Source organism: Metarhizium acridum (genome assembly GCF_019434415.1).
Source record: "Metarhizium acridum strain ARSEF 324 chromosome Unknown scaffold_564, whole genome shotgun sequence".
NCBI lineage: Eukaryota > Fungi > Ascomycota > Sordariomycetes > Hypocreales > Clavicipitaceae > Metarhizium > Metarhizium acridum.
In genome coordinates this window covers 361699-388618 of record NW_027094040.1, presented here as the reverse complement: position 1 = coordinate 388618, position 26920 = coordinate 361699, and the positions used below count along the sequence as shown (strand labels likewise).

Genomic DNA, 26920 nt, shown 5'->3' with positions numbered 1-26920 from the left:
ACAGGGGCACTCATGTCTTGCATATTTATGCCACGGGATAACTATCTATATCCAGCGGGCTCAGTTTGCCGGACGCAACCGGGGGTACGAGAGCATCTGACTAAACACTTGGCCAGGGTTGGCTCCCGACGTCGTATGATGTGCGTGTCAATTCATCCCCGGCATCGTCCGCGAAGGCCAATTGCAGGGATGGCCGACATTAAACGTCAGCCCTGTCTGTCTATTGCTCCTCCACCCACTTTGCGCAACCCGCGACGTGTACTGCCCGCAGCCGAGATGGCGAGAAGCTTTGCGAGGCAGAGAGCAAAAAGAAGACGAATCTGGCATTGAGGAGTACCAAATCCAGGAAACCCCTTAGTAATAGCAGATGCTGCATTCACCGTAAACTTCGTGCTCGTGGCTCGTGCTAACCGCGTTTCGTCCCGCCAGAGAATGAACCGGCACCAAGCATGTTGGGCCAGGATGCGAAATCCCCCACAATCACACCACCATCTGCTGTTTTTTTTTAGAGCCTCAGGGCCAAACCTTGCTTTGATCACCTTGCTTTGATCACGGGGTAGACGGGCGCAAAAAAGCGGCAAAAGGCGTCATCGTGTAGGTCATGCAATGAGTGCGCGTCAAGTGGCTGGTATTATATACCGCGGAGCTCAGTCGCGGCCGACCCCAAGGCAACAACACACCCCAGTGCCTCGACTTAAATTCCAACTTGACTCTTGGTAAGCCTCAGTATACAACGGCGACAGCGGACAGCCCGATCCCTACGACAGCGACAACAAAACACCCTCCATCGCCGTAACCAAGTCTCTCAGCATGGCTTCGCCGGTGCCGATGAAGCACATCGACAGAGAGGATCTCTACACCAATCTGGAAGCCCGTATCCAATATCTGCATTCCTTCTTGGACTTCTCAAGCAGTACGTTGGCCTGCATAGCCAGGGGGGCCAGCTCATCAACAAGGGAACAAAGCACACTGACTCTGCACGATAGATGACATTGAAGCGCTCATCTCGGGCGCAAAATACATCAAGGCCCTGGTCCCGGCCGTCGTCAACATTGTCTACCGCAAGCTTCTACAGTACGACATCACCGCAAGAGCCTTCACAACCAAGAATACAACGCAGGGCGGGGAGGTCGGCGAAACCCTCCACGAGGATAGTCCCCAAATCGTACACCGAAAGATGTTTTTGCGCGCATACCTCAACAAGCTATGCTCGGATCCAAGCAAGATGGAATTCTGGGAGTACTTGGACAAGGTTGGGTAAGTAGTCTCTTTGAAAAGAAGGAGCTGTCGCACAACAGAGGTTGTTGGCTGACCGGACACGGGCAGCATGATGCATGTTGGACTCGGCAGAAAGCATCCGCTGCACATCGAATACGTTCACCTCGGCACATGTCTAGGCTTCATCCAGGACATCATGACCGAGGCCATCTTGTCGCACCCGCGGCTCCACATGTACCGCAAGATTGCGCTGGTCAAGGCTCTGAACAAGGTCATTTGGATCCAAAACGACTTCATGGCCAAATGGCACGTCAGAGAGGCCGATGAATTCGGCCTGTTGGAGTCGGACGTGCTTATCGAGAAGGAGGGATATTTGCATGGCAAGAAGATTTTGGACGACAAGCTCATGGCCGACGCCAGCGCGGGACTGCCAACACCCACCCACTCCGATGAACCCAAGAAGAGCCAGTGCCCGTTTGCGAGCAGTCTGCCTATTCCATCTCCCTTGAGGACCAGTATTGAAGTAGACAGCGAGGACATGAGCGTGCCCATACCAGAATCTCCCAAAGTTGAGGTAGAGGGTAGATGATGGTGCGTTTGTGCGACGGAATCGAGAGGGGCGGGCAGGCACGCCTTCACCTGGGCGAGACGGCATCCTCTGTCACTTTGCGGCATTTTTTTCATTTTTTTTTTCATTTGTATGTATATACCTATTGGTCATTCAGTAATACAGCCATCGTCATGTGGACTTATTCTAGTAGCGTCAAGTCGCCACTTAAAATCCCAAACAAACTCTCTATCTCCTGCGGCCGCAATTCTTAGCTCGTCTGCAACTTGTCCCGTAACAAGCACGTATGCATAGAGCAAAGCATAGTCGCTCTCGGAAACGACAGCACCAGGCTCATTCTCCCCATAAGGGACGCTGGTACCGTTACTACTACCCGTTCGGGCCCGGTCTATGTCGGCCCGCAAAGCTGCCATGTTCTCCTCTCTGAATCGAGAGATTTTGCTCAGCAGGCGGTCGCGAGTTGTGAGTATATTCGGTAACGCGTCCGTCAGTGGATACTCCAGCATCATCGAGCTGGCCAGAACCTGAAAGATGTGGCAGATGCGGTCGCAAAGAACCGCTCGCTCTTCAGCTGTGACTTCGAGCAAAGCCCTCTCGCCCCGTGTCAATCTCCCTCTCGACTGTGTCACCAGACTCATGGCAAAAAAGCTGTCCAGAATCCTGCTGGCGCTCTGCATGATTCGTCCATTCGCTTGAAATGGAAATGGACCCCGTAGTTCGAACTCAGAGGCGGCGGACTGGCGGAGGCTTTCAAGGCGGTCTGCATATCGTTGCAGGGCAGCCTGCTCGCCAGATTTGAGATAGCTCTGGGAGCAGTCGCTACGTAATAGGATTGCTAGAGGCCCTCGTCTCCAAATCAGTCCCATCTGAAGGAGCAGAACCGATATGCCTTCCTTAAACTTCCTCCGAGCAGATATGGGCCAGATGACACGACACACAATTAAGCCCCAGAGAATGCCGGTTGTAACAGAAATCGCTCGGTGCTTGACAATTTCCATGATGAGCGGGTGTACTCCGCCCTCGTCGTCATCCGCGTCGTCCACTTTCTGGCTTAGGCTGTATGCGTACAGGGTCGAGACATTGTAAGCCAAGATGGTCATTCTTCCCAACGGCGCTTGGCCACGTGCTACGATGAGATAGAAATTGAAAAAGCTGACAGCCCACCCCAGAATGGCGAGAACAACAGCGTTCCCCTGGCTCAGATTCCAATTGATGATGGAGAAGGCCGCGCCGAGAAAAGTGCCGACAAATCTGGACCAGCCCGTTGTGTTGGAAGCTCCCACAGTCATGGAACAGACAATCATGAAAGACAGCAGGCCCCATTCCCCACGGTAATGATTATACGCGGGCCGCGTGGCATCCAAGAAGGCAAACATTGCCCACAACGATGCTCCAATCCCTACTTTGATCCCAAACAAAACTAATGTTCCGTTAGCTTATAGACAGTCACCTGCTTTGGCGCAGAAACTTACTGTCGTCCCGGGCCACCTTTCTCAACGTTCTCAGCACCATTCGCGACATCCTAGCGAGCCATTTATTCTCATCGGGAGATGCCTGCCAACTATACGTGTCCCTCCGCTGCAACATTGACTGGGGTATTCCCTTGGGCATCGATGATTTCTTAATGGGCTTGATGAGGTTCTCAGAGTCGGACGACTCGAAGGGAGGAGCGGACATGCTGTAGCTCCGAGGCGTGTCGGCCCTCCACCACACCAGCCACCTCCAACTTCGCTTGGAATGGTCGGTGACATATCTTAAATCTTCTAGCATGTCCAAGTACTTTTGCATCTCCTCGCCAAAGGACTGGAGACTGAAGCTAAAATGCCCACAAGCTGCTGCCATTTCCTCCAAAGCGACGTTATTGGGGCTCCGGTTGGAACCAGTATGGCGTGTTACTAAATCGTAGACGTGTTGCAAGGCATCAACTCTCGAGCTTGTGAATGTGGCCAACGACACTGTCAAAGCCGAGCGAAAGCCTTCGTTGATGTGTACTTCATACTCGGGTGGGCCGCCGAACACGGGCTCCTGAAGAACGAGGCAGAGCGTCTCCGTCATGTCTTGCATTGACGGTCGAATCATGTCGGTAAATGTCTCAAAGAGATCTGACGCAACATGCGAAGGATCAGCGAGGTTGCTGTTGAGGAGCGTCTGTTGCGTTTTTGCTGCACTCCTAAGGCCCCCGATGGATTGGGCCAGTGTCTCCATTGCTTGGACGATTGATCGCTCGACGGCGTAGACTTTCTCGCGGCCGAGTAGGTACTGCTCGAATTTTGATTCTCTCAGATTCTTGACAACTGTGGCGTGTGTTTGTTTGTAAGCGGATGATGCTTTGGAAATATCGTTCGGGTGGTCGTGCCAGGCATCACCTCGAAGGAAGCTCGAGTTAACAGCGGTCAGCACGTCGCCAAGTGCTACCGACGCCTTCACCATCGATTCCCGCAGCTGCGTTCTCGCCGACACTGGCCAAATGAGTAAGTTGACTGCAGCCGCGCTTGTGATACCCATTACAAGCATTTTGAGAACCTGGGCTATCTTTTGGTTGGAAAAGATGTTGTACACGACGGCATTCTCTTTGGTGACGACAGAAATAATCGCGATGGAAGCCAGTGTACTGCCGACATTGACAAGAGGATTATTCATTCGTTGCTTGACCCATCCCATGAAGCCAAAGCCACCTCCTATGAAGACAATCACCACCAAGGCATGGGCAAGAGTCACCAGGCCCATCTGGGCTCCAAACAAGACTGAGACCACCATGGAAAGAATCGAGACAATTTCGGCGTAGGCGACGGCAATAATGGCGATCAGGATAGCCTCTATCATAGAACCGGCGGACCTTGCAGCATGGAAGTACACAGTGATGGTGGCCACGACATGTTTACCATCTGGCTTGCCCAGGAAGTCAGAGAGCGGCCCAACGAAGGTAGCCAAGCTGGCCAGTGTGTAGGCAAAGGTGCATTTTAGCACTCCGCGGCCTTGTGCCGAGTCGAGCCATTCCACAAAGCGCAACAAACGTGACGAAATTGTCTTTTTCACTTGCTTGTAGTGCTTCAGGATATTTTGTTGCTGGGGCAAGTGCGGTGACGAGGCTGTATTGACCGGCAGATTCGGCGCCTCCATCGAATGAAAGGACGGGGTTGTCCCATTTTCGTTTGGGTTGTTGGATGGTATTGTAGGGGTCGTAGAATCGTGATGCGAAGCGCCACCGTCAGTCAGTGTCAGCGAAGAGGCCATACGAGTTGACCTGTTGTGGTATTTTGGACGGCTTCTCTGAGTTGTCGGTCGAGATGCGTGGGGTGGTGAAGGCAGCTATCGCTACATGCAGACTGCAAGAAGGGACAGAAGACGATGTCCAAAGATGAAAAACAGACGGCCCTCTCAGCTCAAGCAGCCGCCGTGAACCCAAACGCAAACGAGACGTTGGAGTTGGGGTCAACGGATAGTAATGCACTTGGCTGATTCGCAATGCAGATGCGCCGTCGAGCCTCTGAGTGATGCCAAGACTTGTAGAAGGCTGGAGCCGCTGGGCTGAACAGTTCACCAAAGCCCCAGGTGCCGGCCACGCGTGCATGCATGTGGGACGATCGGCTGGCAGTTGACCTTGGTCCAATGCTTGTCCCTGTCTGGCCCACACGTGGTGCCGCCATTGGGCGTCCGTCCTCAGGCGTCGACCACCAGTCTCGACTCTTCGACGTTCGTGTCTTCAAGCTAACATCCAATGCTACCATGCAGACAGCTTAGAGTTAAAGCGTCCACCCGTGTCAATGACGATATGTCTGTGACCACAATGTGCGGACGCACTTGATGGTCCAGGCAGCCGACTAGCCGCGGCAGCTCCCGACAGCTCCACGACGAGAAGCCCAACGTTCCGCAGCTTCCATCGACAAACCTCAGCATCAGCGCATCCTGTGCCCGAGCAGTCGTCTGCCACGACCGTGGTCTCGAAAATTGGAACAAAACTAGCATGTTTATATTCGGAATCTATAGTGTCTATTCTAGGAAAGAAAACGTATTAGCTCAAAGACGACTCGGACTTGGCGCTTGCTCTGTCTCGGTCGCGCATAGAGACAAGTTGCAACTCGTCTGTTTCAACATATTTGACTGTGAAAGATTTCTGGTACCATATCCCATTGCCATCCTCGCCGGCTGCGTTGCCATCCCTTCCATTTTGGGAGTCGCCGCCGCCTCGCCGAGACTTTCTCATGTTGTGCGTCTTGTCGCCTGTTCTTCTGTCGGCATAATATTGCTGAGTCGTCTCTCTGAGCCGAGGAAACAATCGAACCAGTAGCAGTCGGAATGACGGCAAGCAGACGCATATCATACTGACGTTGATCTCAATGTCGGACCAGATACCAACATTGAAGAAATCCCACGTTGGATTTTCGGTGCTATAGGAGAAGGCGATGAGTGATGTCAGGCGCAGAATGCTCACAACGGTTACACTAAGAAGACATACAAGTTGGCCCAAAAAAAAAAAAAAAAAAAAAAAAAAAAAAAAAAAAAAAAAAAAAAAAAAAAAAAAAAAAACGTCACGCGGTACCGCATTTGAGGTTGTGGGAAAACGTACAATGCACCAACGGAAAACATGGCAGCCACTCCGGCCTTCTTTTTCCATCCTAGCCTGAGAGTCCTCAGCTGCCACAGCGGAATAGCCAGCATCCAAACATCCATTGAAATGCTTATGATGGCATTTGACCAGGTTATTGCATTGATATTCAGGCACTGGCCCTTGTGTTCGCCGTCCCACATGACCCAGAAGTAGTTGACGGGACTGCACTGGAAGACGGCAACGAGAACAAATGCCAGCCCAAAGACAATGTCAAAAGCAATGGTGCCCCAGAGCAAGCGTTGGACATTTCTGCTCGGGAAGATGCGCATGTAGAAGAAGAGCAGCGCGAGCTTGGCAAGCGACACTTCGGCCAGGTAAATGATTTCGTCCATGTAAAAGTACAGGCTAAAGTTGGTGATTTGTTCTGGTGTCAGAGTCCAGATATCCCGGCCAATGCCATTGACTGTTAAGAAATGAGCGTTGATAACGGTACTCGGAATGCCCGCCACAAGAGTGAGCAGAGTACACCAGTCGTCGAGGCCCAGCTCAAGGCGCGTGTAGAATTTGAATGCAAATCGTTGGACGATGAACAAGGCGGCTATGATGACGAGCGTATTGCTGACAATTTGGTATCTTGCTGCCTTGTCCCGTATCGGTCGATTACACGTTGTCTGTGTCGTGTTCATCGTGGCTACCAGATCTCGGTGGTTAGCCTTTTAATCGTTTTTTTTTTCTTTTTGCCCTCGCAATTAGCGACATACCCAAACCTTGTTTGACGGTGCAATTCTTTTTGACGCAGCTTGTCATCTCCTCGTTGATCGTCTTGCTCTCACAAATACATGTCTGGTCTGCCAGCGTGCAAGGCGAGTGGCTTACAGTTGCGAACAAGCAGTCAATCTGTATCAAGTCGCACAAGTGTTATGAGGCAGTCCACATACACACGATACAAGCGGTTTTGGGCAACGTGCACTTACTGCACATTCTGGCATATCGCCAATCGCAGGCAGCGATGAGTTTGTATCAGCGGAGCGGGAGAGTTGGACCGAGGCCAGCACGGCCAATACCCGAGATACCGCTACCATTCTGCGCCTCGGAAAGCTTGACCTTTGCCTATTCCGAAGCCAAATTGCGACAATTTGGAAGGTAAGGTGCGAGGAAGACGACTCTAGGTGGTGAAAACGGCAAAAACAAGAGTAACCGCTACGATGCCCACATCGTCACCCATACATCCATCTACAACAATGGAAACATGGAGGACTTTGCAATGGGGAGGTTAAAAAAAAAAAAAAAAAAATCTCAAGTAGATTGGTCCCGAGGTAGAGGAGTGGTTTCCAGACTCGCTCAACCCCGAACCCGCTGCAGTTCCAGATTCACGGCACAGGTAGTATTCACACGCGGAAAAAAAGCAAAGACGCAGGGATTCCGGGCGAATCGGGCCCAGAGAATCGTTCACCTGCAGAATGCGTCAACATGTTGTTGGAACTTTCTGCAGGCTAAAGGGCCTGGAGACATGCCAAACTGCCCGAATGGGAACCTCTTCCGTGTGGTGTGGACCTTTTTCTGGATGCAGGAGCGGCTTTTACATGCACAGTCGAGCGTGAAGCCAAGGCACGGGACGGAACAGATGAAACCTCTGTGTCGCGTCTCCCTCCAGAACTATTACATTGTATCGTAGGGCGCAGCTGAATGTCTCTGTATGTCCCATTTGGCGACCAGACATTGTTCGACGAATGGCGTGGATCGTGGCAATGTCTCACGCTTCACATCGCCAAGCCGTGGTTGCGCGGGTTAGCTGGAGAAGTTGGGTCGGCCTTTGAGCTCCCTGCTTGACGCGAGCAAGCGAGCCTGGCAACTTAATGCTCGCTGGTCCGCATTTGGCACATGGAGACTGGGACCGGGAAGGGTTGCACGCCGGCACGGCATGGTTTTTCGATGAAGCTGCGATATTCGCCACTAGGGCCCGGTTGTAACACGAATATGTCAACAGGTTCAAATGTTACCGTCCCTTGAATGTGCGCAGGTGCCTGTCATGTTTTTACTCCACTTTCCTGTGATGATAAGTACATCTCTTATGAGGGTTAGCTTTCTTAAACAACAGTAACTTCTTATATATATAAAATTAATAATACTCTTCTTATCACATAAATTCGAAGGTGACTTACCAGTTGACCTTTTAATTTAATATCTCTAATTGGTCAGCATCATTGATCTACTACATGCAGTGACACTGGTCCGCGGGGCAAACGGGTCGGCGCATTTACCCTTCTTGGCAAGACTTGACAGGCGGGCTGTTGGTTCCTGCGACAGAGGAAGCGTTGTAATCTGCTGGATGCAGCAAGGGTTTGACCGTTTTCACTCATCAACCGACTACTTTCCCCTATTTACCTTGCCCAACTTGACTCAGCCATCTGCGCCGTTGCGTTCGGGACCCAGTAACTAATTCCCGGGGATTCGTGAGCAGGGTAACTGTCAACTGGTTTTTGACGAGTGCCCAGATCGTTCCCACCAGACTTACAAATGCACTAGTGCTCTTTGCGGCTGGCAAGAAACTAACGCCTCTGTGCCTTCACCAAAAACAGTGTGTATGGAGTACGTGCACGGAGTACGTGAGCGTCTACAACGACTGGTGACACGGAAAATGAGACTTTTCCAGAAGACGGGCAGAGATTATGCACGGAACAGGGCTACAGCACTTCCCCACCAACAGCTCCAGGTTTTACTCTACCCATTACTCTATTATAAGAGAGTAGCTCAACCTTGGAACCTAAATAGCTTAAATTAAAGCTTTCTTAAGAATCTCTCAATGTCTTTGTAGATGTACAGTTGTTCGAGTTGCGCTTAACTGCCCTTATGCCCATATTATTACAAGTTACCTAGTTAGGAAGTTGTAACTTGGGCAGGTTTAGCTCGCTTTATTAGAGATATTTTAATTGAAGGCTTCCTGTCACGCTGAACATAAATCTTTTAAAGTCGGCACTTCGTAATAGCTGAGAGATTAATATTTGACCATCTCCTACCCTTTAGAGCTACACTTTCGTTGCAATTATAAATTCGACAATAGCCATTCCCTTAAAATACAATACTCCTTGGCGCTGTATAATTTCTGCACTCTTTCATACAAGCTCAAGCGTAGTCCATGTGAGTCGGATTAAAATGTAACAGGTAATTCTTGGATGCCAACGTCCTTGTGTAGAGGTGTATACTTGATGTCAGAAATGGGCACGGCAAGCTTGAGATTTGGCAGCTGCTGGAACAGAGTCGCTGGTAGTAGTAAACTTGTTAGCACCCCTCCATGCCATATTCTCTTGGCGATTGGTACTTCTGGGAAGGAAAACTTACAGAACACGGTCGTCAGCTCCGCCTTGGCCAGACCCTCTGCGATGCATCGATGCTCGCCGAAGCCAAAACCGAGCGGATCTTGGCTCGGCCACTTCCGGTGCATATCGAACTCGTCCGGGCGTGTAAATATCTCTTCGTCTCGATTGGCTGATTGGTTCGACGCGATGACGCCTTCGCCCGCCTTTATGAGCTGTTTACAGGGTCCTCGTGTCAGTATATTTAAAGCTTCCCCCTACTCTATGCCCGCGTTTTGGGTTACTACCTTTCCCCCGATCTCAATGTCCGTTATAGCTGTGCGCTTAATGGCCATGGCAGAGGCAGTGTGATAGCGACACAGCTCTTCCACAAATGCAGGTGCGAGTGATGGATCGGCCTTCAGCTCGGCGAGTTGAGCCGGGTGCTGGAAAAGTGTCACGACGCCCTGCCGAATGTTAGTCACAGGAACGATTGCCGAGCTTTTCTTCTAAAAACCTGTTCGTACGAGCGCTATCATGTTCACCATGGTCGCATTCCCTGCAACGAGAAGCAGGAACGCATTCTGAACAACATCGGCCTTGGAGATGTGTCCGGGAATCATTTGCTCCACTACCAGCTTGCTGATGAGGTCGTCCTTCGGGGCCGCAGTCCGCAGATCGACCAGCTCTTCGAGATACTCGAGAAGTCCCCTAACAGCACAGTTAGCTACTTGTCGCAACCAATCTCCCCTTTGCTCACGTGTCCAATGGCTCATACTTGCTAGCGGCCGATGCCTCTCTCGCGGATGCACTGCCATTGGTTCGGATAGCATTTTGTTCCGTGAGAAACTGAAGGTCTTCAAACGGGACTCCAAGAATACTGTAGATGATCTAAAACCATGTTTAGTAAAGTGGAAGTCGGCGCTATCGTGGGGGTCGCATTACAAATGATGGCACTGGAAGTGCGAATTCCTTGACCAAGTCAACGGGCCCAGAGGCACACCCTTTGGCTTTGAGCGCATCGAGGAGGTCATCCACCGTCTTCTGGATATATGGCTGCAACGACTTGATATACTCAGGGGTGAAGAAGTAGTTCACCATGCTCCTATAAGAGGGTATTAGACAGTGGAAATTGTGCACTGGACGTTTAACATGCCTATATTTCATGTGCTCGGGGGGATCCATGTCGACAAAAGTCGGTTTGGCCTTTGCCGCCTCTTTGCCACCAGCGCTCAGCTCTGGGAAACCTGGACGAGTCCTAACCTTGAGCATCATGTTAGTTGTCCATACCATGTAACAAATTTTGTCAATGTGTTTGTGTTTGTACGTCTTACCTTGGACAGCCTATTATCCGTGGCAACTAAGGTCACATCTTTGTACTTGGTTACTAGCCAAGCGAGACTCCCGTCAAAGAGCTCAACCCTCGACACCGGATCAGTAGCCCGTAGACGAGCATACTCGGCGGGAGGCTCCATGCCTGATGCCCTCTGGAAAGGAAATTTGGGTGGACGAGACATTTGGCCACAAGTGTATGCGAAACTCCTTGCTTGTACAGAGCGCGCTGGGACCCGGATGGCTGACACAGCTGGCTTACGTCGAATAGACCTTTGTAGGCAGTACATGTATATAGCCTGATTCGATATAATGTGCACACGCGCTGGAATGATTATTCCCAAGGTTTGTCGTGGAACGACTTTCGGCACTCGGTCGTGTTGGAGGATATTCGTAGAAGAACCAAATGTTGCGAAAACAGCGACGACAGTATTTATAGCGAATGTGACCAGCAATGATAGCGGCGCTGTCTGTAATGAGTCGCCATGGTGGCGACTATGTGCATTGAAATGTCTCATGGCGAGCAACATTGTGTAACAGAGTGCTGACCTGTTGATTGGTTTGTTATGCCTCATGATCGTATGACACTCTGGACTAGGTTCCAAGCCAATATCAGACTATTCATTAATAATAATCGTTGCAGCGAGCCGGGGTAGTAGGGCTCCAACGACTCTGCAAGATTCCGGGATCAGACGGGGCAGTTCCCGTCGCTATAGCCTGAACTTCGTAGTTCAATAGCTTGCCTCTCGGGCAGCCCTGTATCATTGTGTTTGCAATTCCGCAAAGAGCCGGTAAATCGCTTCGACTGGTATTGTCCACTATCGACCAACTCCTAACTTGGTTCGTTTGACCTGGCTTCATTGCTTGATGTATTATCGACCAAGAACTCCAGGACGACAATGCCCACATGACTGTCAAAGCGCACAAACGTTGGCAACATTCCTTTGACTGGAATCTATATTCAGACGAAGAGGAGAGAAAGCGACGCGATCAACTATCCCTCTGTAGATGATGCGACTCCAACATTCCACAGGGTGCAAATATGCTAGTCAGCAGTGACGGCCTGTCTACGAGGGCTGTCGGGAAAAATCGGCCGTTTTGATTACCCTTCTCAAGGTCGTGTCGAAAACCGTTCCATGCATAAGGAAATAGACTTGCGCGGAGATGCATATTCCATCCCCAGGGGACCCGTACGGTGGCATATTAGCTAAGGTTCGCAGTTGCTGCCATAACCCCACATTTAGCATTTTAAGCGATTTTAGCGGTTTAAGCGGTTTAAGTAATTTAAGCTATATATATAAAGTTAATCTTTACTTTATTAATTCTTTTATATAAAGAAATTAATTATTAACTTAAAATACTATAAGAAGATATTAATTATTATTTTAAATTAAATAAAATTATTATTTAATACTTTTACTTAAAGTTACTTAACTTAAAGCCTCTTTAATTATATAATAAAATAATAAGAGATATAATATAATAAGAAGTATATATATAATTAAGTAAATAATAAATAAAATATATACGTATAAGCTTATAATATTATAAAATTTTACTTAATTTTATGCTTATTTAACTTAATTAACTTATTTTAAGTTCTTAGTCTTTTAATTAAATTAATTAATTATTCTTAAAAGTTAATACTTAATTTTATACGTATATTTGTTATAAGTAATTTACTTTAATCTTTATTAGAGTAAGAAAACGCGTAATTAAGCTATTTATAATTATTATACGTATTATTAAAATAGCCTAATAATTATATGTAAATAGAAAATAAAAAGGCGAGTTTATTTATATCTTAAGCTATTTACTTATAATAATAATTATAAGAATCTTTATATATAATACCTTTTAAGTAAATTAAAAAGATATTAATATATAAAAGCCTTTTACTCTTAATTTACTTAAGTTTAATATAATTTTTAAGAAATTATACGTTTTACTTAAAAAGCTTAAAAATAATATATTACTCTTATAAAAAAGCATATAATTTAAGATTATTCTCGCTTATATAAGCTAAAAGTAATTAAAGTATATTAAAAATAATACGTATAAGACTTTAATAAAATTATTAATTATTATAATAATAGCTTTATTAAGTTATTTATACGTATAAGGTTTTTTATTATATTAAAGTTATAATAATAATAGCTTTATTATTATTAATTATATTACTTATTCTTAACTTTATAAATATAATAAATATTAATAAATACGTATAAAAATATGTTTTTTTTATTTTATAAATATTAATTATATAATAATAAAAAAAAGAGAGTATTATACGTATAGTATTATTATTATTACTATTATTATTTTAAAGAAAAAAAAGAGAAAAAAATCGTATAATTTAATAGTAATTAATAGGGCCTTTTAAGGCCTTAAGTATATAACCTTTTTTCTTTTTTTCTTATACTAGCTAGTATTTAATTATTTATAGCTAATAAGAGATATTTATAATTATTAATAAAAGAAAGATACGTATATATTATACCTTATATAATTAATATAAGCTCTATTATATTATATAATATTAAAGCTATAATATATTAAGGTATACTAATATCTTTTTTTATACTTTTTCTTTATTAAATTTTTCTTCTCTTTTTATCTCTCTTTTTTATATACGTATAATAGGTTTAAATAATTAAAAAAAATAATACCTAAAAGCGCTATTACATATATATAAAGAGATTTAAAATATATACCTTAACTCGCTTTATTACTATTATTATAATAAATTCTAGCTTATATTAATTTTAATTAATTCTAATAATAAAAGCTTTTTATTATATATAAAATCTTAGGTATTAACGTAGGTTTCTTAATTAATAGCTTTATAAATTATATTATTATTAAATTTAAAGCGTAATTATATAATAAACTTTTTAAAATTCTTTTAAGCTTAAACCTAAAAAGCTATATAAGTAACTTATTAATTCTTATATAAGAACCTATAAAAAATTTAATTAAGTTACTTATTTAAGTAATTTCTTTACTATTATTTAAGATTATAATAAGTAGCTTCTTTATTTTAAAGATATATATAAAGCTTAATTTATATAAGAAGCTAGAATTTTAAGTATATATTAATATAAAATAGGTTTTATTAAGCTTTTACTTTTTAAATAATATAAGAAACTTTATAAATATTACCTAATATTAAAGAATAATTAAATTTAAGACTTTATATAACTTAGCTTTAAAATATATTTTTATAATTAAACCCCTTAATAGCTTAAAAGAACTTAAATAAAGTAAGCTAACTTTTATTAATTAAATAATTTAAAATATATAAAAGAATATATATTATTTAATCTTTTTAAATAAAATAATTTATATAATTTAAATATTTAAGATAATTAAGTTATTATATATATAAATTTTTAAGTTTTAAAGAATTAAAAGTTAATTAAGAAAAAGATAATTAATAATAATACTATAATTAATATATTATATATAAAATTCTCTTTTACACGTATAATAAGCTTATCTCTTAATATCTTTTAAAGCTCTCTTTTAATTATTTTAATTAAACGTAATAAATTTATAAGCTTAAGTTAAGCTTCTTATATAAAATTAATAAAGAAAGTAAATAATATAAAATATAATAAACCTACTTCTTATACGTAATACGTATAAAAATAATAACCTATATAAAAAGATTAAAAATTTTTTTAATCTCTTTATTTTAAAAGTCTTATAATTAAGCTTAAAGATCTTAAGATATTAAATCTTTTTAAAGAGTTAAGTTAATAATAGGCTTAAAGTTTTATTAAAGAAGCTTATATTAATTTAAATTAACGTATAAGAAATCCTTTTTTTTAGTTTTATACGTATAAATTATTAAGCTTCTTTATAAGAAATAAAGTTAAGTTATAAGATTAATTTTTAATTACTTACTTAATAAGCTTAAATTTATTATTATAAAGTAAAATAAGCTAATAAAAATAAACGTAAATAATCTTAATTATTATTACTAATATTAAGGTTTTATAGCTCTCTTATATATTATTCTTATATTTCTTATATTAAAAAGAAGTTAATATTAATATAATAAAAAGAATTAAGTATTATACGTAAAACCTTTTAATTATTAATATCTTTATTAGTATTTAATAGTATACCTTAATTTTAAACACTTTATATATAATAAAGATTTATAAGAATACTTAAAATAATATAATTTTTATTCTTTTACGTATAAATTTTATACTTATCTTAAAGCTAAATAAAGTTTATAAATTTATCTTAAATTATAGGTATATAAATTACGTATAATATAATTTAATTTATAAGATTACCTTTAATAAATAATACGTATTTAATTAATTTATTAAAGAATAATATTTATTAATTTAAGGCGCTTAATTATAATTACTATTATTAACTTTTAATACGTATATTTCTTATATTAAAGCTATATATATAATAAAAGCTAATTTAATTCTCTTAAGTATAAGAATATTAGTTTTTATTTATATCTTTATATAATATATTAGCTAAATTTACTTAAGCTAATATTACTTATATTATTACTTATAATAGAGTCTTAATATTATAATTAAATCTTATAAAATATAGCTATATTTAAAGGTATTATATTATATAAAAATACTACTTTAATATACTTAATATAATTGTTATAGAGTAATTATAATAAAATTAAATAATATAATATAAGTATATATTAATATATATATACACTTAAATATTAAATCTCTTTAACTTCTTATAATTATTAAGGTATTAAAGAAAGTTTAATTTTAATATATAAAAGTTTATATAATATTTAAGATTTCTCTTTTAATGCTATTAAATCTCTTTTAAAAAGATTAATTAATGAAAGTTATAAAGCTAATTTTATAAGATTAAAACTTAACTTTATTATTATATATAATAATATAAATAATTATAATTAAAGCCTTATATAGCTAATATTTATTAAAGGTTAGCTTTAAGAAATTAAATTATATTTTAAAGAGTAGCTTTTTACTCTTAACTTATATAGAAACGTTACTTTATATTATACTATTAATAAATTTAATAAATATTATAAAGTATATATAATAGTTAATTTTAAACTTAAAGATTTTAAAGAATTAACTTTTTAAAGTAATTATATAAAAAGAAGTAAAATTATACACGTTTAATTAATTTATTTATAATTTATATATAATATTATTATAAAAACTCTTAACTTTAAAGTTATAACTTAAGAGTTTATAAGTTAATTATTAAATTACCTTATTATTAAAGAAGCTTATTTATTATATAAAGAATACTTTATATTATATAACTTTATATAAAAAGCTTAAATATCTCTTTATAAAGATTAAAGAGAGATATTATAGCTAATATACGTAAAAAACCTTAAAAAGAAAGCTAATATTAAAAGGTATAAATATTAATAATTTATTATTCTTATATAAAAAATAAATTATTAAGGTAATTAATAATCTATTAATAGGTAAGTTCTTTATTTAAAAGAGTATAAACCTTCTCTTATATATATTTTAGGTCTCTTTATAGTAATAGTATTACTCGTACACAGGTAATTTACTTAAAATATTAAAAATCGCTTAAACCGCCTAAACCGCTAAAATCAATCAAAATACTAGATGTGGGGTTATGGCAGCAACTGCGGACCTTAGCTAATGTGCGACCGTAGACCCGTGATTTCTTGCATGCGGGTGACTCAGGCCAGCAGCGAATCATGCTGGGTGCATTAACTTGTCAATGGGCCAAGACACATGGACTCTGTCATTCCATTCGCTTTGATTGGTGCTTTTGAACTGGGATTGACTGAAGACGGCCCCATGGGGACTAGTTTCCGACGCATGAGTTATGGGAGGTATCCTGAACGTGGTTCCGCGGGAACATGGGATTGCCCGTCACTTATTCGAGCTGCGGCTGGTTTGGCTCAAAACCAGTGCGCGGTAGGCCACCTGGGATCGGATGATCGATCATGAGATCAAGGACCCAACATAAATACAGGCGAATATTCCCGTTTTCTCCGAGAGTATGCCCATCATATCATACACATTTTTGGGCAGGGGTTGACGTATGCTATTGTATTTTTAGGCACGACAGAATGAAGAATGTTTGGCCTTGGCTTTCGGGAGTGCTAGAGGCATCTCCTGCTGGTTGAGGTTCCAACACGCGTAGAGGATGTCTATTGGTCACGGTTTCCAAGACTTTCGTCGCCTTATTTTCCCGAGTTCCTGGCGAAAATGCTCATGCAACAAATGCAAGTTTGGACTTGACGTGTCCAACTATTTCTTCAACTTATTAGCACGATTACATGCTCGTTATCGACCATGATCACGCGTATTGCAATCTGAACAGGTCTGCTCGGCGCACATTTTTGTGGCTTAGTAAGCAAGGGATTACTTGATTTCCATCTTGAGCTGAAGCCAAGACAAACTAGCACGGGTTTGCCATTTTGTGCAATCAAGAGCTATCTCCTTTAATTTGAAGTTTATACTGGCACGGTATTTGCCTTATATTAGCTTTGTTCACAGTTGTTTTGCCTTGCCAAATGCCTAAAGAAAATACCTATCTAGCAAAGCTATGGAACTATATCCTCCTTCGCCTCTTTGAGAGCTAGTTCTACCCATTGCCATAATACGTGGTCGGCAAGGAAACCCGGGTTCATCTCCGACATCAGTGTCAGCTTTCGCGCCACAGCAATGGCGTCGGAATTTGTATGTCTGGTAGGAGGCATAAAAAGTCGCTCCTTCTCCTGTAACTCTTCTATGGTGAAGTCCTCCTCCTGTAACTCAGCAACAAGCCTCTTATTCTCGTCCCTATTCGCTCGTCTGTGAACTAAGCACAGAATTCCCTCTCCCTCAGCGCTCGGCTTATGCACTAGCTCGAATAACTGTCTGAAATGCTCGTAATCATTCCTTGAAAGCAATCGAACTAGTCGAGAAAAGTGCCACATACTATCCGATATCTGCCAGAGCTTTGAGCGGGAGAGTTGGGGACCTATCTTGGTGGCTCGACGGCCAAAAGCTAACCGAAAAGCGGCAGTGAGGGATCTCGAAGGCGGTCTAGCTGGGCCCCCTAATGCAGGAGTTGCAAGCAGCTCAGTGATGGGGCCTGATGATGTTGAACTCCAATCAATAATACACGTGATATTGAGGTCGTCATCGACATAGAGGTTGCCGACGTGAAGATCCGGATGGGAAAGAGTGAAGCAGCTCTCGAGTCTTGAGGAGAGGTGAGGGATCATTTCAAGCAAAAACTGCCCCGCAATGCAGTAGAAAAGTCTATTCTTGCTATGATCGATTTTCTGGCCAATTGCCACAAAGTCATTCCAGCGTTGCGCTGCTGTCCTCTGGCTGTCTATTGTCTTGTAATGTAATTCGTCAGGAACCGGTGCATAAAAAACATGTGGCGCCAGCGGAAGCTCCTTGGCATGAGATGTGAATGAAAATATGAGAGAGACCAAATAGTCGCGCTCTTGGCGAATCGGACCTCGATTTAGGTCAAGCGAGTCCCTCTCTTGCCAGGTGAGAGATGGTGAAAGGCATTCACCAATAACGAAACCGCCGTGTCCATGGTTGAACAGCGAGCCAATCTCGTCAAATCGATGGTCAGACAGTTCTGCCATGATGGAGTCAAGCTGCGCCATGACTTTTTCTCGGCCGTTGTCAGAGAGGGGCAAAAGTGGGCGAGGTTTTCGACTGCCGGTTACTCGTTCCGGAGATTGAGACCAGTCATAGGCCCCCTAAAGAACGGCCGGTAGCTTTGCTCTGAAGGATATATGGCACACCGATGCTGTTATCGCTGCTTGCACTGGAGCGACGGTCAGTTCTGACTGGGTTCCTCCACGGATCACAGTACTTACCTGTACGAGTAGACCTCGGGAACCGGTATTGAGGTGCGAGCTTTTAGATACATCAGCGTAGACGCTTCGCTCTCGACTATCTTGGAAGCAGTCTCATCTGAATAGAAGCGATTGTGACCAGCCATTGGGGACCGAAACACCCACTCGATGCCATCGTCGAAAGTTATGAAAATGACCCAATTAAGGCTGCCGCAATTGGGCATCTTAGCTACGTCGCAAGTGCATTTTCGGTCCCGAAGTTGCTGAGATAGAGAGAGAAGAGCTTCAAGGCTGAATTTGGCAAAATAGTAAATTTTGTCTTTCATGGCTGTTCGTTCGTTCCCTGCGTCACGTAGTACTGGATGCTGCTGTGGCTGAAGGAGTGGAAACAACATGGAAGGCTGGATTTTAGTCTCGAGTCCCAATGGCAACTGCCGTTTTGGACAGACAAGGCTTGGGCCAGGAGCCTTGGGGAAGCAGATCTAACATTTGAACCCCTGAGACAAATAGTTCTTTCATTTTCCGTCCTACGGTACACCGTAACACAACTTCAGCCTCCATGGCAATAGAGACTTATAACCAATATTAAATGAGTTATTCTTACTCATTTTCATCAGTCTCCACGCGAAAGAGTTGCTACTAGAAAGGTACGCTGAATGGCGATTAAATCAAGCACGGCATATGCAATTCGTCCAAATAGCACGGGGCTTGCACGAGGCCCATTAATAAAATTAGGGATTGAATTTGCAGAGTAAGTAATGCAAATTCTTGCAGGGATTCGATCCACCAGTTGTCCTGTATGGCAAACCGCTTTAGCAGGCTCGAAGTCTCACAACTGGGGAAAGGAAGGATAGACACGGCCACTCACGATGGTGGACAGCCCTCGCTATTCTTGAAATTCGCAGCATAACTTACCTCACTATCGTCGAGCATGTAGTAACATGGATCAGGCTTCCCTCGGCATTCGGTTTGTTGTCCAATCTCTCGATGAAGGCTTTGAGATGTTTCTTTCGCCTTTCATCGCTCTCTTGGCCCTAAAATTTGCCACACATCAGTTTTCCAGACTTGTCATGCTAACTTAGAATAGGATAGCACACAGATATACCTCACGGATGAATAGACTCACATGGTCAAGCTGGAGCCATGTTAGCTAGAGCTGAGAAATAAGTATGGGACTTACTGCAGAGTGGTCACCAACCTTGGGGAACTCGAGTCCGCCAGTCCGAACGAACTGGATCAGCCCATCGAAACCGCATTGTTCCCGGATGAATACAGTGATATCTGCTTCACTACTAAGCTGGAGTTCCCGATTACATCCGTGCAGAGGTCAGGCTTCTTCCAGTCCCACATCTCGACATTAAAACCCCGAGCTGCTTCCTCGATCGCCGTGTCGTTGTGCGGCCGGGTCCCGTCCTCGATCACTATGACTTTGATAATACTTTGCCACTGGAATATCTGATTCAAGTCGACGCGGCCTTTCTGTCCCCTATGCCGTGCTCGGGTGCTAGAATGAGGCTTGGGTCAGCAATTCTATAGGGAAAAAGGAGGGCAATAAGATTACCTATCTGCCGAGCCAACGGCTGCCGAAGGCGGTTCAATGGCCAGTCTAGGGAGTGCAACGTGTTTGAGAATACTCTTGAATCGAAGATGTTTCGGCAGACGGTCAAGAAACGCCTTGGAGATGGTGGGACTTGGTAATCCGGCCAAGTCGAAATCGATATGGAGCTCTGACTTTTTCAATCCCCCGCTTCGTGAAAGATACGAATATGTGCTGGCAGACCTTGTCCTGGATGGTAGAGACACTTCGTGATCTCATCTCGAGTGAAGTTGTGGAGACAACATAAGTTTATCGTGCTCGCAATAGGATCTCCGATTACCACAGAACGGAACGCGTATTCTTCCAGCTCCTTCGATACGGTCGTATTCTGCGAGACATATGGGGAAAAAAGCATACGGAACTCAAAGATACCGCGTTGATACGGTGTCCGCAGAATTTTGGTAATGGAAGAACTCGCCACAAACAAGGCCTCCTTGCAGATCTTGATGAGCTCCTCCACAACTTTAACCTGGGACATGCCGCTCTGACCGGCGCTCTGACCGGCATTGTCGTAGGGATGGATAGACTCCAGGAGTAGTTTCGAGATACGTTCGATACTGAGAGAAGGTGAAGTATCCTTGTTAAGCTCGAGAAGGATCTTGGCTGATTGGAGTTTTCATAGTCCCCATTTTCCTTGAGCTTCTCTTGAATATCTTCTAGAAACAAAATTACCGCCTTTCGCCTAGCATCTCGTTCCCTGTCTTTGGCTTCTCCATTCATCCCATTGTAAGTATCCGTCTCCGCTCTCTGCAGGGTTATAATCTTGCCATCCAAGTTGGCAATAGATGCGCGTCGTTGTGCAGGAGATTTTGCGGATTGGACGGTCGTCTTGATCTCCTTCAGACGGTTCTTAGTGACTTATCCAAGTCATGCACCTCGGACACCGCCACATGGAGCGGTGTATGGTTCTCATTATTGTACCCTCGATTCCAGAATTGTGTGAAGTTGATGCATCATGACATAAATTCGGGAAGAAGCTGTGATTCCCCCGATATTGCAAGTTGGACATATGTGCCCTTTCCACGTCTGCCTTAGTATCTGATCAAGATGCTTCTGAGTGGCCAACATTTGATGAGAGAGTACAGCTTTGAGAAACGGAAGATTGTCATTCTTAAGCGCAAGGTGTAAGGGAAAATATTGGGAATCCGACATCTTAGCGTATAAGAACGAAGGGTATATTCGTAAAAACCAGCAGTACGTTACCCTCACTTAAGCTGGTTTCGTCCTGGTCGTCCTTGAATTGGTCCTGATATTTGATCTTGAACCCATCTCGTTCCTTGCTGCTCAAGCCAAGGTCGATGGATCTAGCCCCATCCGCGTTAGTCTTAGGTGCGGGCTTGTCGTTTGTTTTAGTTTGGCCCTTTATGAAGAAAACTTGGGTGGCTAGACACCGCTCATGATGGCCGTCATGCAAGGGGACACAGACCTAGTAAAGGCGCTGCTCTCTCGTAAGGCCCAGGCCAACAACCTCAATGTCCAAGAAAACTCGACCCTTATCATGGCTGTGAGAAGCAACAAGCCCGAGATTGTCAGGTGCTTGCTGGAGAGCGGCAGTGCAGATCCCGCCATCTCGGATTGCCGAGAACGGACTCCGCTGAGCTGGGCATGCTGCGAGCAAAACAAACCCATATTTTTTGACCTCTTGAAGCTGACGCTTAGCAAAAATCACGACTTTCTAAATCACTATAGCTGTGCTTGAATGCTGCTGCTGCCGCACCCTTTGACAATGACAACTTCGAGGAGATCGTGCGTATCGACAAAATCGACCTGGATAGAGCGGATGATGATGGCTTGACATCGATGCATACCTGCTGGACCTACCAGCATCGGAGAAAAATTGAAGTGCTTGATACGGCCATGTTGCTTGCTTGGACATTAACAAAGCTGCGAGAGCCAGATTTGAAGTCACTTTCTGCATGGCACCCCCTGGACAAGTCTCCCTGTATTAAAATCCTAGAAAATGGGCTTACAGTAGAGATTGGAGGTATGTATTTTGCCAAACATGTGCAAGCCGTCCTTCGACTCAGCGTATCCTCCCGCCCCTCAACCTGCGTGTATAGAAGCTAATAACCGCGACATCTGATAGACAGGCCCTTCTGTCCTTTCGGCACATACGAGGATTCCGCAGTAGTACGTGCTAATCATTGCACGCCAGGGCACGGCAAGTATTACTTCGAAGTTACGATAGAGGAAGATGCATATCATAAGTACGGAATCTCTATAACTTACTTTAATTTGGTTCTTGACTTAGAATACCATTGTGGTAAAGGCTCCAGATCATACTAACACCTGATTTTATTTCCATGGGCTTGTCCTGTTGGCTTCTGCGAGGCCGATGCCCGGCTTGATCGGTTTCTTGGATGTGATAAGGCGTCGTGGGGCTATCTTGGCGAGGACGGGAGCTTTATGCACGAGCGAGCGGTCGAAAAATCCCGGCCTTTTCATAACGGGCAAACGGTTGGCTGTGGTGTAAATATGGATACTGGAATCGCGTGTTACACCTTGGGGGGACGGTTTTAGGTTCGTTCTAGCCCGCCATGAGTTTGCAGGCTTGCTTCTGCTGTTTTGAATTTTAAATCACTGGTTGCCATCTCTAACGCTTCGCGCATAGTTGCGGCGTTTTGAACAAAAGGGAAGCTCTACCCGGCAGTGGGCTTTGACATTCGAAGCCGCGGGGTGCGTATCGCGACCGACTGTGGCCAAAGAAGCTTCATGTGTACGAACTGGGAACAGCAACAGCATGAAATTGGGGTGACAATATCTTCGCCTGCTGTAAGCGAGCATTGGTATAGCTCGGACGATAACCTGGATTGGGATTTTGACTTTTAGCATGGCGCAATTTATAATTGAAATATACCTCGACTTATAAATCGATAATCTTTAAGAAGAGAACGTGCTGTATCTTAAAGCTAGAACTCTAGCATTTATTTATTATCCTTACGTCACATGTAATCTACCGATCCCTACTAATCTTGTCGTTTCTGCCGCTATTTCCAGTAAGAAGGGCACTAGCATCGCTTTAACGGAAGATCGCAAATATGTAAGCCGGCAACGCAGGGTAAAAGAAAGCTAGGCAGTAGCAAAATGGAAAGCAGTCTTAATTGATTAAAAAAATCTGCTGTTTCCTCGATGTATATAGGCATATCTCCTACACAACAAGACATGGGATTGGGTTATCGCATAAGCCTCCAACGTGCAAGCCCGCATCTATTGATAGCGCGTGAGTCTTGACTAACGCAGCACAATGCGGGACAGACTAGAGACACGGAGTCAAGTTTGGCCGAGAAATATACGTCAATAGCCTCATTTCTATGTCAAGCCATTATTATCACGTTACGAGACTTATCATGAAGCGAGCTTTGCTTTATTCACCATCCATTCCTGTTGTCCTGCTTTCTATCCTCCAAAAGGGCTCAGGTAATTAGTCATAATAGGTTCATTAGGTGGCCGGAAAGCCTTCTAAAGCTCCGATATCTCTAATGATTTGATACGCAGCAATGTCTAGTCTTCATGTTCAATCAACAGAGTCGAGGCGACCTCTTCCGATGTACACCAACGAGACACTTCTTTTAAACTGCCTTCATGGCGCTCGAAGTACTTCGGGTGCTTAAGTGAGCGGACGTTGTGAGCTTTTCAATCCATTCAGTTAGCCGAGAATCTTTTCTGAAATGAAGTGTAGGCTGTGTAACTGTGCCTTTTCCCGCCTGTGGTGAACGCTGATATTGTTTCTTGACTACCACAAACATGGCGGCCCTATTTAGTAAGTGACCTGAGCCAATACATCCGTCGCTACTTACTACGTATGGTATATGACGCTCCTTCGGCTTGGGATATCGCACATTGTACAGTCTTCCCCATTGTTGGAAGTACATGATACGTGGCGTGGTTAGGTGACCGTAAAACTCGGAATGGAGGTACCCTTTATTAACGCATTGTCAGAACGGTACCTCACAGCAGTAAGTACTCTGCAAGGCCCTTGATATTGTCCCTCCTTCATGCCGCTCAATTACTCGCACATGAAAAGCTCTGTGATGAGAGCAAGAGCATCAGCACATTCATCAGCTTCCACAACGCCGACTCGAGGCTTCGGCAGAGTGGGTGGCTGGGTATGATCATAGGATTAAAACTGAATGACACACGTTGAAAAGAGGTTATGAATGAAGGATATTGATACAGTCACCGATATGGGTGATGCTAATATCGGTGAGATATCCCTCAATCTTGATTTCAAGTCTTCATCCCTTATATTCAATTTAGGTCCTTGCCGCAATAATACGCCTTGCGGATGAGGCACCTCAACACGCAATTCTTGCTAGTCTTAATCAGGCTAGATAACTCACCAATGTCAATTTACTATAGCTTTTTTGCTCTAATCTCACTGCCTGATTAGCGCCTACTTTGAATTGTCTGTATGTGTGTATGTGAGTTACAGTTAAAAATGCGTTTTTGAGATATGTGTATTTCAAAGTTAGCAACGCCGCTGTGCCAGCGGCTCGTATTCAATTTGACTAGCAGCTTCGTTAAGAAGGTCTCCAAGGATTGACTGACTTGATCTTAGTGTAAAAGCAGATGCTCTGCCGGCAGAATCTTCTTCTATCGACTTCGATCAAGGGAGGTTGGTCCAACACGCGAACAAGCCCGGCCATGGCGTTTGCCTGCCCACAGCAAGCTGAAGCCGTAGATTCATGTTGATATGTAGCCACCACGGCTGCTAGAAGCTGATGTTGACGCTCGTGATGTTGCTATTGCGGCAGGCTTTTGACTGTAAACCGCACGCGCGCACACACACACGCATATCAAGTCAGAACTAACAAGTCTGCGAATTTGAGCAGGCGAAAGCCACAGCAAGTTTACACGAGTGGGTTATCCAGCCTGATTAGAATAAGCGGTCTTTGCGGGCTTAATTGCCTTTGTGAATGGAATCCAGGCAGTAACAGGTTGTGGAAACCGATGAGAACGTCTAGGTAGCCGCTCCCTCGTGAGTTTCTCCGTGAATTGTCTTGTTTGGGAGTCAAAGGTCTTATCTAAACAAGATACGTGATATCCCATCTTTGCTCCCTTTATTTTCACTGTCTTTTTTCCCTTTTAAGGCATCAGCCACCATAAAGAAAATGTTACAGGCCGTCTTACGCGAGTCTAGGTTCTTCCACAATCGGTTGTTGTCTTCGTTTAGGCGTCCCTTATCTGCTCTTATGACTCTTCATGCTGTTTTAGAACTTGACCACTTGTAAGACATGGTGTCTCGGTAGGTGCGTAGAAGTAACATCAGTTATATGTCGTGCCACGGCAGACATGACTCACTCACACGGCAAGGTGAATCCGTCCCATCACGCTCTCCCTATCGGCGACCGGAACATTTATATGAGCGCCCTAAGCAAAGTGTCTCAAGCACTTTCGTCTTGTATTTGTACTAGTCGGTCGCAGTTATTATCCCTAGCAAGCGGAAACGGAGCCATATTCTTATGGCAATAATTAATCGCCGCCCGTATTCAAAATGATTTCTTTTATCGAAGACATGGGAGAAGAGTCAAAAGAGTCAAGCACAAGAACATAGGAAGAAAGAGGGCACCAAGGGCGAGAGCTTGGGGTAGAGACATCCTTTCTATTGTTTATTCTTAGGCGCCTGTATTTCACGTCCGCAAGACTCGCCCAAGACCGCACAGGAAACTCTTTACACATGAATATATGCCATTAGCCATTCATAGACAGTGTCTAGCAGATCTGTCTCACAGAACATCCGGTATGATCACGCCACGACCAAGGTCACTTCAAGACCGACTATCAATGTACTAACTCGACAAGATCCCAGCAGAGTATCTGGTGCGTCTTATCTCAGCAACGTCAGCACATAGGGCTGGCTGAAGCGATGGTAGTGTGGAGCGGCTGCTACATGCCTAGTGCGGTCAGACGAGGAATATTAAAGCACCAGACAGGCCTCGCTGGAACATACAGGATAACAGTTGAAAGGGCCGCCCGCTACATATATACACAGCGCTGTAGTTTTTGCCGTAGAAGTCATTCGCTGGCTGCAAGGTAACTGTGACATCAAAAGCCACCACCGATTGACCAGCTGAATGACTAACCTTTTCCGACCTTCCTCTTGGACTTTAAAGGTGTCTGAAAGTAACGGCTGGAGGTTCCGAAGAGATGAATATCGGTACGAATACTAGAACACCTGATCCAAGGCAAAGCAGGGGGTATTATTAAAGCCCGCATAGTAGCAAGGCGTCAATATTCAAGTGCTTACCATGTCTTCTACAAGCCAAGAAAACGCTAGCCAATACAACACGACTTGGCACTAATAATCTAAACGAGCTAGGGTCCGAACTCAAACGAATAGAATACCACTCCGCCCTAACGGTCGAACTGCGGGACCTGTCTTGGGCCTTTTACTTCCCCGAAGAGATCAATTGATATCAATTGACATCACGCTTTAGGTGATTCGCTGCTTCCAGCGATGGTAGAGCAGGGTTCTGACCCGAGTAGATTGGACGGCAGAGCTGTCCGAAGGATGGGTGCGGGC

The 26920-nt window shown here is 43.6% G+C and overlaps 7 protein-coding genes across 9 annotated transcripts; 1 reads left to right on the top strand and 6 right to left on the bottom strand.

Moving 5' to 3' along the window:
• Positions 1 to 5: 5 nt before the first annotated feature.
• J3458_019397 (uncharacterized protein) lies at positions 6 to 1997 on the top strand. 2 transcript variants are annotated; one of them, XM_066121507.1, is made up of 4 exons: positions 6 to 357; positions 430 to 913; positions 987 to 1257; positions 1327 to 1997. In XM_066121507.1, exons 2-4 carry the CDS (start codon positions 811 to 813, stop codon positions 1805 to 1807), a joined length of 855 nt encoding a protein of 284 aa, XP_065973533.1. In that variant the 5' UTR covers positions 6 to 357; positions 430 to 810; the 3' UTR covers positions 1808 to 1997. The 2 variants fall into 2 exon arrangements, with proteins under 2 accessions (XP_065973533.1, XP_065973534.1); XM_066121508.1 differs by having other exon boundaries at positions 6 to 913.
• On the bottom strand, positions 1936 to 5336 carry J3458_019396 (uncharacterized protein; the record flags this gene model as incomplete). Its single annotated transcript, XM_007813879.2, has 2 exons — positions 3259 to 5336; positions 1936 to 3206 (listed from the first exon to the last, which is right to left on the bottom strand). Exons 1-2 carry the CDS (start codon positions 5018 to 5020, stop codon positions 1936 to 1938), a joined length of 3033 nt encoding a protein of 1010 aa, XP_007812070.2. The 5' UTR covers positions 5021 to 5336.
• Positions 5337 to 5445: 109 nt separating this feature from the next.
• Positions 5446 to 7590, bottom strand: J3458_019395 (uncharacterized protein). 2 transcript variants are annotated; one of them, XM_066121505.1, is made up of 4 exons: positions 7310 to 7590; positions 7097 to 7232; positions 6354 to 7026; positions 5500 to 6174 (listed from the first exon to the last, which is right to left on the bottom strand). In XM_066121505.1, exons 1-4 carry the CDS (start codon positions 7415 to 7417, stop codon positions 5799 to 5801), a joined length of 1293 nt encoding a protein of 430 aa, XP_065973531.1. In that variant the 5' UTR covers positions 7418 to 7590; the 3' UTR covers positions 5500 to 5798. The 2 variants fall into 2 exon arrangements, with proteins under 2 accessions (XP_065973532.1, XP_065973531.1); XM_066121506.1 differs by lacking the exon at positions 7097 to 7232 and having other exon boundaries at positions 5446 to 6174; positions 7310 to 7584.
• A 1603-nt stretch (positions 7591 to 9193) lies between these two features.
• J3458_019394 (uncharacterized protein) lies at positions 9194 to 12095 on the bottom strand. Its single transcript, XM_066121504.1, has 8 exons — positions 10963 to 12095; positions 10785 to 10891; positions 10574 to 10733; positions 10407 to 10519; positions 10156 to 10339; positions 9937 to 10095; positions 9675 to 9864; positions 9194 to 9596 (listed from the first exon to the last, which is right to left on the bottom strand). Exons 1-8 carry the CDS (start codon positions 11533 to 11535, stop codon positions 9484 to 9486), a joined length of 1599 nt encoding a protein of 532 aa, XP_065973530.1. The 5' UTR covers positions 11536 to 12095; the 3' UTR covers positions 9194 to 9483.
• Positions 12096 to 17011: 4916 nt separating this feature from the next.
• J3458_019393 (uncharacterized protein) lies at positions 17012 to 18605 on the bottom strand (the record flags this gene model as incomplete). The annotated part of the gene is made up of 1 exon (XM_066121503.1): positions 17012 to 18605. One exon carries the CDS (start codon positions 18603 to 18605, stop codon positions 17538 to 17540), a length of 1068 nt encoding a protein of 355 aa, XP_065973529.1. The 3' UTR covers positions 17012 to 17537.
• An 85-nt stretch (positions 18606 to 18690) lies between these two features.
• J3458_019392 (uncharacterized protein) lies at positions 18691 to 19126 on the bottom strand (the record flags this gene model as incomplete). The annotated part of the gene is made up of 2 exons (XM_066121502.1): positions 18691 to 18769; positions 18822 to 19126. 2 exons carry the CDS (start codon positions 19124 to 19126, stop codon positions 18691 to 18693), a joined length of 384 nt encoding a protein of 127 aa, XP_065973528.1.
• Positions 19127 to 20357: 1231 nt separating this feature from the next.
• J3458_019391 (uncharacterized protein) lies at positions 20358 to 20875 on the bottom strand (the record flags this gene model as incomplete). The annotated part of the gene is made up of 2 exons (XM_066121501.1): positions 20358 to 20611; positions 20755 to 20875. The coding sequence occupies 2 exons, from the start codon at positions 20873 to 20875 to the stop codon at positions 20358 to 20360; spliced, it is 375 nt and encodes a 124-aa protein (XP_065973527.1).
• Positions 20876 to 26920: the final 6045 nt, after the last annotated feature.